General features: G+C 31.1%; 1 protein-coding gene across 12 annotated transcripts in view; it reads right to left on the bottom strand.

The window, feature by feature from the left end:
* Window positions 1-494: 494 nt before the first annotated feature.
* Window positions 495-13592, bottom strand: part of LOC111686644 (ensconsin) — a 37702-nt gene continuing 24604 nt past the window's right edge. For 5 of the 12 annotated variants that reach the window (XM_046950935.1, XM_046950938.1, XM_023449011.2 and 2 more), the window contains 9 exons: window positions 13181-13321; window positions 10725-11276; window positions 6618-6791; window positions 6362-6540; window positions 5576-6289; window positions 5268-5510; window positions 4518-5209; window positions 1004-1158; window positions 495-936 (listed from right to left, as the gene is read on the bottom strand). In XM_046950935.1, coding sequence (XP_046806891.1) covers window positions 920-936; window positions 1004-1158; window positions 4518-5209; window positions 5268-5510; window positions 5576-6289; window positions 6362-6540; window positions 6618-6791; window positions 10725-11276; window positions 13181-13321 — 2867 coding nt within the window. In that variant the 3' untranslated portion in view covers window positions 495-919. The remainder of the gene's footprint in view (window positions 937-1003; window positions 1159-4517; window positions 5210-5267; window positions 5511-5575; window positions 6290-6361; window positions 6541-6617; window positions 6792-10724; window positions 11277-13180; window positions 13322-13592) is intronic. The other 7 variants (XM_046950942.1, XM_023449014.2, XM_023449016.2 and 4 more) reach the window with 5 other exon arrangements.

The raw sequence follows: 13592 nt of genomic DNA, 5'->3' as shown, positions 1-13592 counted from the left end.
TCTCTTATTATTTTTTTTCTCAAAAAATTTGCTCTAATTACTAGGCACACTGTTAAATTAAAACAAAAAAAGAAATAAAAAATAAAATATATATATATCATTATATGTATGTAGTATAGTATGTATATAGTAGAGTGTTGTAAACAAACAAACAAACAAAAAAAATTAATAATAATAAATATTTAGTTATAATAGTGTTAAGTAAAATATAACTTTAATTACAAAAATCGAGAATTTTCATTCTTTCTTTTTTCTACAAATTAAAGTTAATTTTCTTAGCAATGCTGGCCTTTTAAAGAAATTAAATAATTCTTTATAAGAAGCTTAAATTTGTTGTTGTTTGTTTTTTTTTTAAATATTATCTACAAACTAAGCTTTAAACTTTTTCTTAAAGGTTCTTTTGTTGTTAATCATTTTTACTTAATATTTTCCATTTATCTTTCTTTCTTTTGTTGTTATTACCTTCTTGTTATACTTTTTTTTAAATCAAGTCCTTTTTATATGATTTTCTTGTGGCAAAAGTTTTAACTTTTGTTTTTAAATATATTATATATTTTTTTTGTTTGTCTTAGTAACCATAATTTGTCGCGTATTGTTTTTTTAATTATTAGAAAGTAAATAGTTTTGTTTTTGTTTAATTTTTTTTAATTTGTTTTTCTGTAGTAGAGCAGGAAAGTTTGTTTTTAACACTCCTTTTAGCAAACTCTTGTTATCTTTCTACACAGCATTTGTTATTGGTAGTAGCAGTAGTTATGACATTCGTTCATTCATTTCTTCCCTCATCCAATATCTTTCATCATCATTATCATTCCTCTTTATCTTCGTATTGTGTTTATAAATTGTCTTCTCAATAGAACATAAACCTACATCAGTAATCTCTGTTTAATATTTGTAATATTTTTTCCCCCATTTCTTAAACTCACAGCAATGAAATATCTGTTGAAATAAAGAAAAAAAATATTAAAATTTTAGTGATTTAAATTTTATTAAAACGTATATTTACCTTTATTTTCATGACTATCAGCAGTGACTAGTGTATTAGTTGTTGTTAATAAACTATTATTGTTATTGAAATTAACATTATTGTCTTGAGAGTCAAGACTTAAATCAATTAATTGATTTGTTGATGGTACCACAGTTTGTAAAAGATCGATATCACTGTAAAGAAAATTAAGTTATTAAAAAAATTTATTTTAAACAATTAATCATATTGAAATATACTGTAGTTTTAAGTCATAAAATCTGCACTATGATCTAATGTATAAGTAGTCTACATTCTCTATGGTCACGTATATAGTCTGGTTTATAATATGGTATATAGATCTACACTTTAGACTATAGACTATATTCTAGTCTATAGTAGACTAGACTGTAGACTAGGCTATAGACTATACTATTTACTAGACTATAGAATAAACTATAGACTAGACTATAGAGTAGACTATAGACTGACTATAGACTAGACTATAGACTAGACTATAGACAGACTATAGACTGACTATAGACAGACTATAGACTAGACTATAGACTTGACTATAGACTAGACTATAGACTAGACTATAGACTAGACTATAGACTAGACTATAGACTAGACTATAGACTAGACTATAGACTAGACTATAGACTAGACTATAGTCTAGACTATAGACTAGACTATAGACTAGACTATAGACTAGACTATAGACTAGACTATAGACTAGACTATAGACTAGACTATAGACTAGACTATAGACTAGACTATAGACTAGACTATAGACTAGACTATAGACTAGACTATAGACTAGACTATAGACTAGACTATAGACTAGACTATAGACTAGACTATAGACTAGACTATAGACTAGACTATAGACTAGACTATAGACTAGACTATAGACTAGACTATAGACTAGACTATAGACTAGACTATAGACTAGACTATAGACTAGACTATAGACTAGACTATAGACTAGACTAGACTATAGACTAGACTATAGACTAGACTATAGACTAGACTATAGACTAGACTATAGACTAGACTATAGACTAGACTATAGACTAGACTATAGACTAGACTATAGACTAGACTATAGACTAGACTATAGACTAGACTATAGACTAGACTATAGACTAGACTATAGACTAGACTATAGACTAGACTATAGACTAGACTATAGACTAGACTATAGACTAGACTATAGACTAGACTATAGACTAGACTATAGACTAGACTATAGACTAGACTATAGACTAGACTATAGACTAGACTATAGACTAGACTATAGACTAGACTATAGACTAGACTATAGACTAGACTATAGACTAGATATAGACTAGACTATAGACTAGACTATAGACTAGACTATAGACTAGAGACTATAGACTAGACTATAGACTAGACTATAGACTAGACTATAGACTAGACTATAGACTAGACTATAGACTAGACTATAGACTAGACTATAGACTAGACTATAGACTAGACTATAGACTAGACTATAGACTAGACTATAGACTAGACTATAGACTAGACTATAGACTAGACTATAGACTAGACTATAGACTAGACTATAGACTAGACTATAGACTAGACTATAGACTAGACTATAGACTAGACTATAGACTAGACTATAGACTAGACTATAGACTAGACTATAGACTAGACTATAGACTAGACTATAGACTAGACTATAGACTAGACTATAGACTAGACTATAGACTAGACTATAGACTAGACTATAGACTAGACTATAGACTAGACTATAGACTAGACTATAGACTAGACTATAGACTATAATCTAGTCAATAGTATAGTCGACAGTCTAGTCGATAGTCTGTTAATAGTCTAGTCTATTCTTTTGTATAATTTATAATCTAGTTTATAGTCCAATCTATAATCTAGCCTATAGTCTATAATCTAGGGTATATTCTAGTCTATAGTCTAGTATATAGTGTAACCTATAGACTAGGCAATGGAGTGTGGACTAGACTGGATCAGTGGTCTAGTCAATAGTCTAGTCTATAGTCTAGTCAATAGTCTAGTCAATAGTCTAGTCTATAGTCTAGTCTATAGTCTAGTCTATAGTCTAATCTATAGTCTAGTCTATAGTCTAGTCTATAGCCTAGTCTATAGTCTAGTCTATAGTCTAGTCTATAGCCTAGTCTATAGTCTAGTCTATAGTCTAGTCTATAGTCTAGTCTATAGTCTAGTCTAGTCTATAGTCTGTCTATAGTATAGTCTACAGTCTAGTCTATAGTCTGTCTATAGTCTAGTCTATAGTCTAGTCTATAGTCTAGTCTATAGTCTAGTCTATAGTCTAGTCTATAGTCTAGTCTATAGTCTAGTCTATATTCTAGACTATTGACTAGACTATAGACTAGACTATAGACTAGACTATAGACTAGACTATAGACTAGACTATAGACTAGACTATAGACTAGACTATAGACTAGACTATAGACTAGACTATAGACTATATATATAAGGTCAAGTCTATGGTCTAGTCTATAGTTTAGTCTATAGTCGATTCTATGGTCTAGTCTATAGTTCCGACTATAGTCTAGTCTATAGTCCCGACTATAGTCCAGTTTATAGTTCAGACTATAGTCTAGTCTATAGTTCAGACTATATTCTAGTCTAAGGTCTAGTATATAGTGTAGTCTACAATCTAGTATATTGTCTAGTCTATAGTCTACTCTATATTCTAGTCTATAGTTAAGTCTATAGTCAAGTCTATAGTATAGTCTAAATTTCAGATTATAATCTAGTCTAAGGTCTAGTCTATACTCTAGTCTACAATCTAGTATATAGTGAACTGTAGACTAAGTCTAGTCGTCAATATAGTCTATAATCTAGCCTATAGTTCAGCATATAGTTTACTTTATAGTCTAGTCTAAAGTCTAGTCTATAGTCTGGTCTATAGTATTTGCTATAGTCTAGTCTACAATCTAGTCTATAGTGTAGTATAATCTATAGTCTAGTTTATAATCTAGCCTATAGTCTAGTCTATAATCTAGTCAATAGTATAGTCGACAGTCTAGTCGATAGTCTGTTAATAGTCTAGTCTATTCTTTTGTATAATTTATAATCTAGTTTATAGTCCAATCTATAATCTAGTTTATACTCCAATCTATAATCTAGTTTATAGTCCAATCTATAATCTAGCCTATAGTATAGTCTATAATCTAGGGTATATTCTAGTCTATAGTCTAGTATATAGTGTAGCAATGGAGTGTGGACTAGACTGGATCAGTAGTGGCCTCCTATAGTCTAGTATTGTTAGTGTTCTATATTCTAGTCTACCTAGTGGTATATAGTCTAGAATACCTAGCAGTTGATAGAATACAAACATTATTAAAAACTTAAATTTTAGCATAAATCTTTTTTTACCAAAAACTCAAATTTGCAATAAAAGTATAATTTTTGGTTAAAAATAAAAATTTTTACAAAAAGTTTGTATTCACTAAAATTTGAATTCTCATTAAAAAATTAAATTTTTTGTTTATTATGTATACTAAAAATGAAGATGTCAACTTACTTTTTATTATTAATACTTTCAATATGATGACCATTGCCATTAGCTACCGATGTTGGTGTCGTAGTGGTTGTTGTTGTGATATTACTGTCATTATTCTGTTGTAATTCAGCAAATTTTTTGCCATTTGTTTCTTCAACAACAATTTGTGCTTGTAATTGTTGTTGTTGCTGTAAATTTTGTTGGAAATTTTTTACATTCTCATCGATAATCATATTGGAAAAACTATTGATGAGTGAATTTTCTTTATCAATAACTGACTGCTCATACATTGCTTGAGTGTTTTGAGGTTCAGGAATAATATTTGTTGTATTATTAGGTTGTGCTTGTTGCTGTTGTGGTTGTTCAACAGGAGCAGATTGCTGTTGTTGTGATGCTGGTGTTGGTGGTGTAGTAGCTGTGCTACTGGATGAGCCAGATGATGATGTTGTGTTTACACTTTCAGTGTTGTTACTGTTAACTACTACCATTTCATTTGTAGAATTTGTTGTTGTGGTTGTTGTATCGTTCGTAGTATTGTTGGTGACGTTGACGGCGGTGTTGGTAGCATTAATGTCGTTATTAGAATTTGTTTCAGCAACACCTCCTTGAGCTGGTGTTTCAGCGGTATTAGTTACTGCTGCTGCTGTTGCTGCGGGTGCTACTGCAGGTGTAACAGGAGTTGCTTCAGCAGGTTTAGGAGAGTTATTGTTTTCCTGGAAAAGATAAAATTTATGTATTTCTTTAAAGGTGTATAAGTTATAGTGGTTTTACCTTTGTAGGAGTGGAATTTGGTGTGGTATTGGCACCACCTCTGCGGGTACGTGACATAATAGCTTCTACACGTTTTCGTCTTTCTTCACGTTCTTTCTCTTCGCGCTTAAGACGTTCGGCAACTTCGATTCTTTGCTTTTCAGCATCTTCTTTAGCCTTCTTCTCAGCCTCTTCACGTTCCAAACGTTGTTTCTCTTCTTCCTCACGTTTGCGTTTCTCCTCTTCTTCACGTTGTTTTGCTTCCTGAAATTTTGAAATGAAATATTAATGCTTTTCAGTTGTGGATGTAAAACTATTGTAAATTTTACCTCAATGGCTTGACGCAAACGTTCCTCTTCGGCCTTGCGTTGCTCCTCGGCCATACGCATAGCTTCCTCTTCAAATTGGCGCTGACGTTCAGCCTCTTCTTCCTGGCGCTTGAGTTCAGCTAAACGTTCAGCTTCTATGCGCTGTCTTTCCAACTCTGCCTGCCTTTCAGCCTCCTCACGAGCCAAACGACGTCTTTCAGCTAAAGCCGCCTTGGCTTCTTCCTCTGTGGTTATCTTACTCTTGGCAATCATTGATGCGGTCATGGCATCATTGTTGTCTGCTGTGGCTGGAGCTAACTCACGTACAATAGAACCTTCCTTGCTGCCACTGCGAGATTTGGGTTTTGGTGGACCAACAGCTGGTTCTGGTTCGGTAACGACCTTTTCAGTGCCTTCATCAGTTTTTTCTTCATGTTGTGAGTTGACGACAGCAGCCTGCTGTTGGGCTGTCATTGTTTCCTCTAGTTCTTTTTGACCATTCTGTTGTGCTGGTGGTTTGGTAACTACTTCGGTTTTAACTTGATTGATAGCTTCCTTTTCTTCTTTGCTCTTGGTAGGTTCTTTGGCTGTAGTAGTTCTATTAGCAACGGGAGGAGTAATGGCTGATTTAGTCATTATATCCTTGGATTTTTCTTTGCTCAACTTATTGAGACGATCTGAACTAGCAGTTTTTGATAGAGGCTTGGGAGTTGTGGCCTTTGGAGTGAGAGGTTCCTAAAAATAGAGAGAGAGGAAATCTTGTTTATTTAACAAACTAATGTTTTGCTAAAACGTTTTTTTATTTACCCTTTTAATGGGAGTTTTCTTTTCGGCGCTAAATAATCGCGAGGACGATGATGTGACTATAAGTGATGTAGACATCATGTTCGTTGAACGTTTTGGAGTAGTTTGTGCTGATGTAGACGGTGACAGCGAAGATGCTGTCTTTACGGGCGGTTTATTTTCCTTTTTAAGTTTATTTATTTCTTTAATTTAAACAAAAAAGAACAAACAAACAATTAAAATTTATTAATATAATGAGAGAGAGAAAGAGAGAGATTACCTTCTAAGGAAACACCAGTACCGGCAATACTAGCCGGACGTGGTTTGCGTGCAGCCGGCACTGATCTTCTATTGATAAAACCTGATGTTGACATTGTAGTGGATGTGGACATGGCACTACCAGGCCTTGAGTTATTCAAATGGCCACCTGGTGTAACGGTACCAGAACGCGAACCTATTAGGTTTTGGGAATAAATATAAATTTTTTTCATTTTTTAACATAAAAAACCAATAACCATGTTTGATATATAAAAAAACCAATTATATATATATTTTTTTTTATAATGAACAGAATAAAATGAATGAATTAATGAGAATTTTAATGAAATTAAAGATTTATTTATAATTTATGTGTTTTGTTTTCTGAAAATAACCCTTTACCAATATTTACAAAAAAAATCAACAACCAATCACCAGGACTTCAAATGAGTTATACAATAGTAGTTATAAGTAGAAAATTATTAAGGAATATTTTACAAATATACAGCAGCTAAGACGACGCATAATTATTTATTAATTACATTACATGTACGTGTGTGTGTTATTTAAGTTGACAAAACTTACATGTGAGTTATTATCAATCACAGGTTACTAAACAATTACTTATTTAAGTATATAATTTACATATAAAACACTAGACTTAAAAATTTTAAAATTTTAGACAGGAGCTAAAACCATTTTTTTCTCAAATATTCAATTGATATTCTGTATGCCATACACCAGTTTTAGAAAAAATATGTAATCGCTAAAGTTTGCTATTAAAAAATATAAGCTTCTTATAAAATAATCAAAAAAAATGAAAAGTGCTTTAAAAAATAAAAAAAATGGGTTACAAGAATACAAAAAAAAAATAAATTGTGTGAAAAATACGTTCGAGAATTCTGAAAACACCTTGAAGCAAAAAAATGTATTAACAAATGAGACCAGTACTGGAAAAAAGAGAGAAAAAATAAACAACTAAGTATGGGTGAGAAAACAACAATACTTTTACAGCCAGAATTATAAGAGAACTCTAGAAACAAAAACAAATAAAAATGTTATATGAAAATAAAGGATTTTTCTTTGTGTTTCAATTATTTTTGATTCTCTTGTGAAAATTAGTATTTTGAAAAAAATCCATTGAATTTTCATAATTTATGAAAGTTGAAACAGTAATAGTTTAGTTAGTTCTGTTCTAGTTACATTCTTTTTCTTGTTCAGTTTGGTTCTAATTCAGTTTTAGTTTAGTTCTGGTTTTGTTTAAGATCAGTTCTAGTTAAGTATTTGTATAGTACTACAGTAGTTCAGTTCTAGTTCTGTTCTAGTTTAGTTCTAGTTCAGTTCTAGATCAGTTCTAGTTCAGTTCTAGTTTAGTTATAGTTTAGTACTAGATCAGTTCTAGTGCGGTTTATGTTAAATTTTAGTTCAGTTCTAGTTCAGTTTTAGTTGAGTTCAGTTCTAGTTCAGTTCCAGTTCCAGTTCCAGATCAGTTCTAGTATAGTTCTAGTTCAGTTCTATCTCAGTTCTATTTCAGTTCTAGTTCAGTTCTAGTTCAGTTTTAGTTCAGTTCTAGTTTAGTTCTAGTTCAGTTCTAGTTCAGTTCTAGTTCAGTTCTAGTTCAGTTCTAGTTCAGTTCTAGTTCAGTTCTAGTTCAGTTCTAGTTCAGTTCTAGTTCAGTTCTAGTTCAGTTATAGTTCAGTTCTAGTTCAGTTCTAGTTTAGTTTTAGTTCAATTTTAGTTCAGTTCTAGTTCAGTTCTAGTTTAGTTTTAGTTCAGTTTTAGTTCAGTTCTAGTTTAGTTTTAGTTCAATTTTAGTTCAGTTCTAGTTTAGTTTTAGTTCAGTACTAGTTCAGTTCTAGTTTAGTTCTAGTTCAGTTCTTGTTCAGTTCAAGTTCAGTTCTAGTTCATTTCTAGTTCAGTTCTACTTCATTTCTAGTTCAGTTCTAGTTCAGTTCTAGTTCACTTCTAGTTCAGTTCTAGTTCAGTTCTAGTTCAGTTCTATTTCAGTTCTAGTTCAGTTCTAGTTCAGTTCTAGTTCAGTTCTAGTTCAGTTCTAGTTCAGTTCTAGTTCAGTTCTAGTTCAGTTCTAGTTCAGTTCTAGTTCATTTCTAGTTCAGTTCTAGTTTAGTTTTAGTTCAATTTTAGTTCAGTTCTAGTTCAGTTCTAGTTTAGTTTTAGTTCAGTTTTAGTTCAATTTTAGTTCAGTTCTAGTTTAGTTTTAGTTCAGTACTAGTTCAGTTCTAGTTTAGTTCTAGTTCTAGTTTAGTTCTAGTTCATTTCTAGTTTAGTTCTACTTCATTTCTAGTTCAGTGCTAGTTTAGTTTTAGTTCAGTTCTAGTTCAGTTCTAGATCAGTTCTAGTTCAGTTTTAGTTCAGTTCTAGTTCAGTTCTAGTTCAGTTCTAGTTCAGTTCTAGTTCAGTTCTAGTTCAGTTCTAGTTCAGTTCTGAATAGAACTTGATTTCAGTTCTAGTTCAGTTGTAATTCAGTTCTAGTTCAGTTCTAGTTCCATTCTAGTTCAGTTCTAGTTTAGGTCTAGTTCAGTTCTAGTTCAGTTCTAGTTCAGTTCTAGTTCAGTTCTAGTTCAGTTCTAGTTCAGTTCTGGTTCAGTTCTAGTTCAGTTCTAGTTCAGTTCTAGTTCAGTTCTAGTTCAGTTCTAGTTCAGTTCTAGTTCAGTTCTAGTTCAGTTCTAGTTCAGTTCTAGTTCAGTTCTAGTTCAGTTCTAGTTCAGTTCTAGTTCAGTTCTAGTTCAGTTCTAGTTCAGTTCTAGTTCAGTTCTAGTTCAGTTCTAGATCAGTTCTAGTTCAGTTTTAGTTCAGTTCTAGTTCAGTTCTAGTTCATTTCTAGTATTGTTCAGTTCAGTTCTGAACTAGAACTTGATTTCATTTCTAGTTCAGTTGTAATTCAGTTCTAGTTCAGTTCAATTCAGTTGTAATTCAGTTCTAGTTTAGTTCTAGTTCAGTTCTAGTTCAGTTCTAGTTCAGATCTAGTTCAGTTCTAGTTCAGTTCTAGTTCAGTTCTAGTTTAGTTCTAGTTCAGTTCTAGTTCTAGTTCAGTTCTAGTTCAATTCTAGTTCAGTTCCAGTTTAGTTCTTGTTCAGTTCTAGTTCAGTTCAAATTCGAGATTGATATATTATTTTAGAAACTAATTTCTTGCCCCTGAATATTAAAAAAAATTAATTTGAGAGAAATTTCAATGTTAATTTCGACGCCGTGTTCAACACGATTCCAAGTTTGTAATATAAAACTTATGATCACAAAAGTTTAATGCAAATTAATTAAATTGCAAAAGCTCTGATGAAAATGTTAAAGCAATTGCGCAATATTTATGTATTATAAAAATATATATTCCATAATTTAAAAATAAAAAAAACTTTAAAAATTAGATGAAAAAGACAAAATACTTTTTAAATTAAAAAGTAGCGCAATAAATGAAAGCTTTCTTTTGTTGCGAAGGTGTCAAAGGACATTATGCAATAATGAGAAAATAATGTTTGTTACAAAACGCTTACCATGAGGAAAAGATTTTTGATTATATCCTCTAAAAGGTAAAATGCCTGAAAATTGTATTGAAATGTTTAAAGTAAAATAATAACAACATACAAACAACAGTATAATTATATAAATTTGCATGAGAAAAAAACTTGAATGATCTCAAGCTGAACGAATAGTGAAATGAAAATTTGTTTTTGGGCAAAGAGTCAAGTGATCATATTTTTCATCAGAGAATCAAAAATAATTGTAAAAATAAAAAATTCGTATTTTCATATAACAAATTTAAAACGGATTTTAATGGTTAGCAGTAATTGAATATAATTAATGATTTTTGTTTGCCATTGAATGTGGTAGAAGTAGACAATGCCAGGAGGAGTTTTTTTGGTTTGTTTTAGACTGCAATTAAAAATGAGTTAAAAATGGAATTTTAGAAAAAAGTAAAAGAAATTAAAAAAATTAAATTGGATTAATTTTTAAATTGTTTTTGAATTGAGTTCTGAATTACATTAAAAAAAATATAGGAATTTTTGTGGTAGCAAGTAATTAGGAGGAATATAAAAGGTTTTATTGTTGTTTGTTTTTTTGGTTTGGTTGGTGGTAGTAGTAAGTAGAGTAGTTTGCAAACACGCACACACACCTGGGTTTAAAAGTAAACTAGGAGAGTTCATGAGTAACAATGAGTCTGTATCGAAACGGTAGAGGTTAGTATTAGAGATCTGGCCTCGTTTAAACGTGTTGGATGCAGATGAAGCTAGTGATGATTGTAGATATTTTTTGGTGGCGGCAGTTTGTAAGCCTAGATTCGAGCGTGGTGTCGTATTTGACCAGGCATTATTATAATTATAAGTATTATAATTGCCCAAGTGTGTCATACTCTTACAGGCATTTCGACTGCCGCTACCCAATGGTAAAAAGCTGGTGGAAATGCCCCCACCTATATTATATTTGGGACGAGGAGCCCCATCACCGGCTAAATGTATCATACTGCGTGACATCTTGCTGTTGTTTGAGCCGCCCGCATTACCCGTTGATTTTTTGGCCGAACGTCGACCACCGCCTAGTGACTCCGTTTCATCCATCATTTCCATTTGTTCACGTCTCTGACGTTCCATTATGGCTCTTATATGTTCGCCATTACGGCGAATCGGTTGAGCCAATTGATCCAAACGATTCATGGAATAAGCACGTCCTGTTGGTGTTGGTGAAGGTGATGGTGGAGGTGTTTATTAATTATTTTTGTTTTAGGTGTTTTTTTTTGGTTTGTTTTTGTTTTAAGATTTTTTGTAAACATCAGCAAACAGCAGCAATTTTTATTTAGTTTGTTTAAAAGCGGCATTTTAAGTAAAAAGGGTGATTTAAAAAATTAAATAAAATTAATGATTTATAACCAATGATTTGTTTACTAATAAAAAAAAATTATATATAGAAAAAAATATGTATGTAAAATTTGATTTGTTGCTAAATTTTATATTAACTATTTAACTAAAATAAAATTTCTTTTTTTCAAATTCTTTAACCCTTAAACTCTATATAAAGAAACTGGGGAATTGGAACAGGGAGTTTCAATATAAATATACACACAACCATAACATCTTAAAGACAAGAACTTTTTTGTGATTAAAAAAAAAAAGAAGTTTTCTTTAAACAATTTCAAACAAACACGTTTTAAAAGTTAAATATATTATTAGATATTTATGTATTATGTAGAATTTAAACTAATTTTAAAACTAAATAGCATAAAAAGCATTTAAAACAAAAAATATTATACTTGTTGTTGGTTTTCTTAACAGAATATCAAGTTTTGAAAAATAAAACTCAAACACTAATATATTTAAAAGTATTAGGTAGAGGAAGAAGATCGATTTTTTTTGCAATTTTTTTTAAATAAAAAAAGTAACAAACACATTTTTTATAGTTTCAGTTGCAGAAATTTTCCATTAACTTATTGCTTTTTTGTTTTTCAATAATAATAATAGGGCAGTATATAGAGAACAGGTATGGAAAATTTAGTATTTTTTGATTTCGATAAATATTGCGGTACCTCCCTATTAACTAGAATATGGTATAGTCTATAGTATGGTCTATTTTATAACCTAGTATTTAATCCAATCTATATTCTAATCTACAGTAGTCTTATTGATATCGATAAATATCATAGTACCTCCACTATTATATGGTCTAGTATAAAAACTAGCAAATGGTGTAGTCTATAGTCTAGCCTAAGTACTGGTCTATAATCTAGTCTATAAGCTATTATATAATCTATTCTATAGTTTAGTCAATAGTCTACTCTATAGTCTAGTCTACAGTCTAGTGTATAATCTAGTATGTAGCCCAGTCTATACTGTAGTCTACAGTCTAGTCTATAGTCTAGTCTATAGTCTAGTCTACAGTCTAGTCTACAGTCTAGTCTATAATTTAGTCTGTAGTCTAGTCTATAATCTAGTCTATTGTCTAGTCTGTAGCCCAGTCTAGTCTATATTCTAGTCTATAGTCTAGTCTATAGTCTAGTCTATAGTCTAGTCTGTAGTCTAGTCTATAGTCTAGTCTATAGTCTAGTCTATAGTCTAGTCTATAGTCTAGTCTATAGTCTAGTCTATAGTCTAGTCTATAGTCTAGTCTATAGTCTAGTCTATAGTCTAGTCTAAAGTCTAGACTATAGTCTAGTCTATAGTCTAGTCTATAGTTTAGTCTAAAGTCTAGTCTATAGTCTAGTCTATAGTCTAGTCTATAGTTTAGTCTAAAGTCTAGTCTATAGTCTAGTATATAGTCTAATCTATAGTGTGGACTATAGTCTAGTCTAAAGTCTAGTCTATAGTCTAGTTTATAGTCTAACCTATAGTTTAGTCTATAACCTAGTTTACAGTCTAGGGAAAAATTAAGCATTAATCTAAAAAATTACTAAATTTTCCATGCCTGGTAAAGAAGTATAATGATGAGAGCAGGAGAAGATATTTAAAAAAATTATATAAATAAATCATAAAAAAATAGAGAAAAAGAGTTTTCAAATGATAGGTTTGATGAAGTATGGTAGTTTTTGTAGTTGTTGGTGGGCGGTGGGGGTTGTGATAGTTGTTTTAAATTGTGTCTTACCTGGTGTACGAGAAGGTGTATTACTAAGTGATGATCGGGAACCGTAGTGACCATCTCTGGGACTTGGTATTGTTGGCATAAGATCAGTTTTTCTTCTGGCCACACTTCGAAACACGATATGTGATGTATCAACATTATCTTCTGTAAGATTAACACACACACAACATTTTGTTTTGTTGATGATGTTGTTGTTGTTGTGGTTATTGTTGTGTGTGTAGAAGGGAAGGGTATAAAAGAAAAATGTTGGTAAAGACTTTTGTTCTTTAAAGAAAATTTCATATTTTTTTTGGTTGGTAAGTAATCTCTATATCTTATGATAACTAACACAACATCATATAAAATGATATTAAATTTATGTATTAAAAAAATCAGACATGCCGCTAAAGCTTTTTTAAAAAAAATTGATTTGAGA

The sequence above is a fragment of the Lucilia cuprina genome, chromosome 5 (assembly GCF_022045245.1).
Source record: "Lucilia cuprina isolate Lc7/37 chromosome 5, ASM2204524v1, whole genome shotgun sequence".
NCBI classification, from domain to species: domain Eukaryota; kingdom Metazoa; phylum Arthropoda; class Insecta; order Diptera; family Calliphoridae; genus Lucilia; species Lucilia cuprina.
The sequence above is the reverse complement of the archived record's forward strand: the minus strand, read 5'-3'. Positions and strand labels throughout refer to the sequence as shown.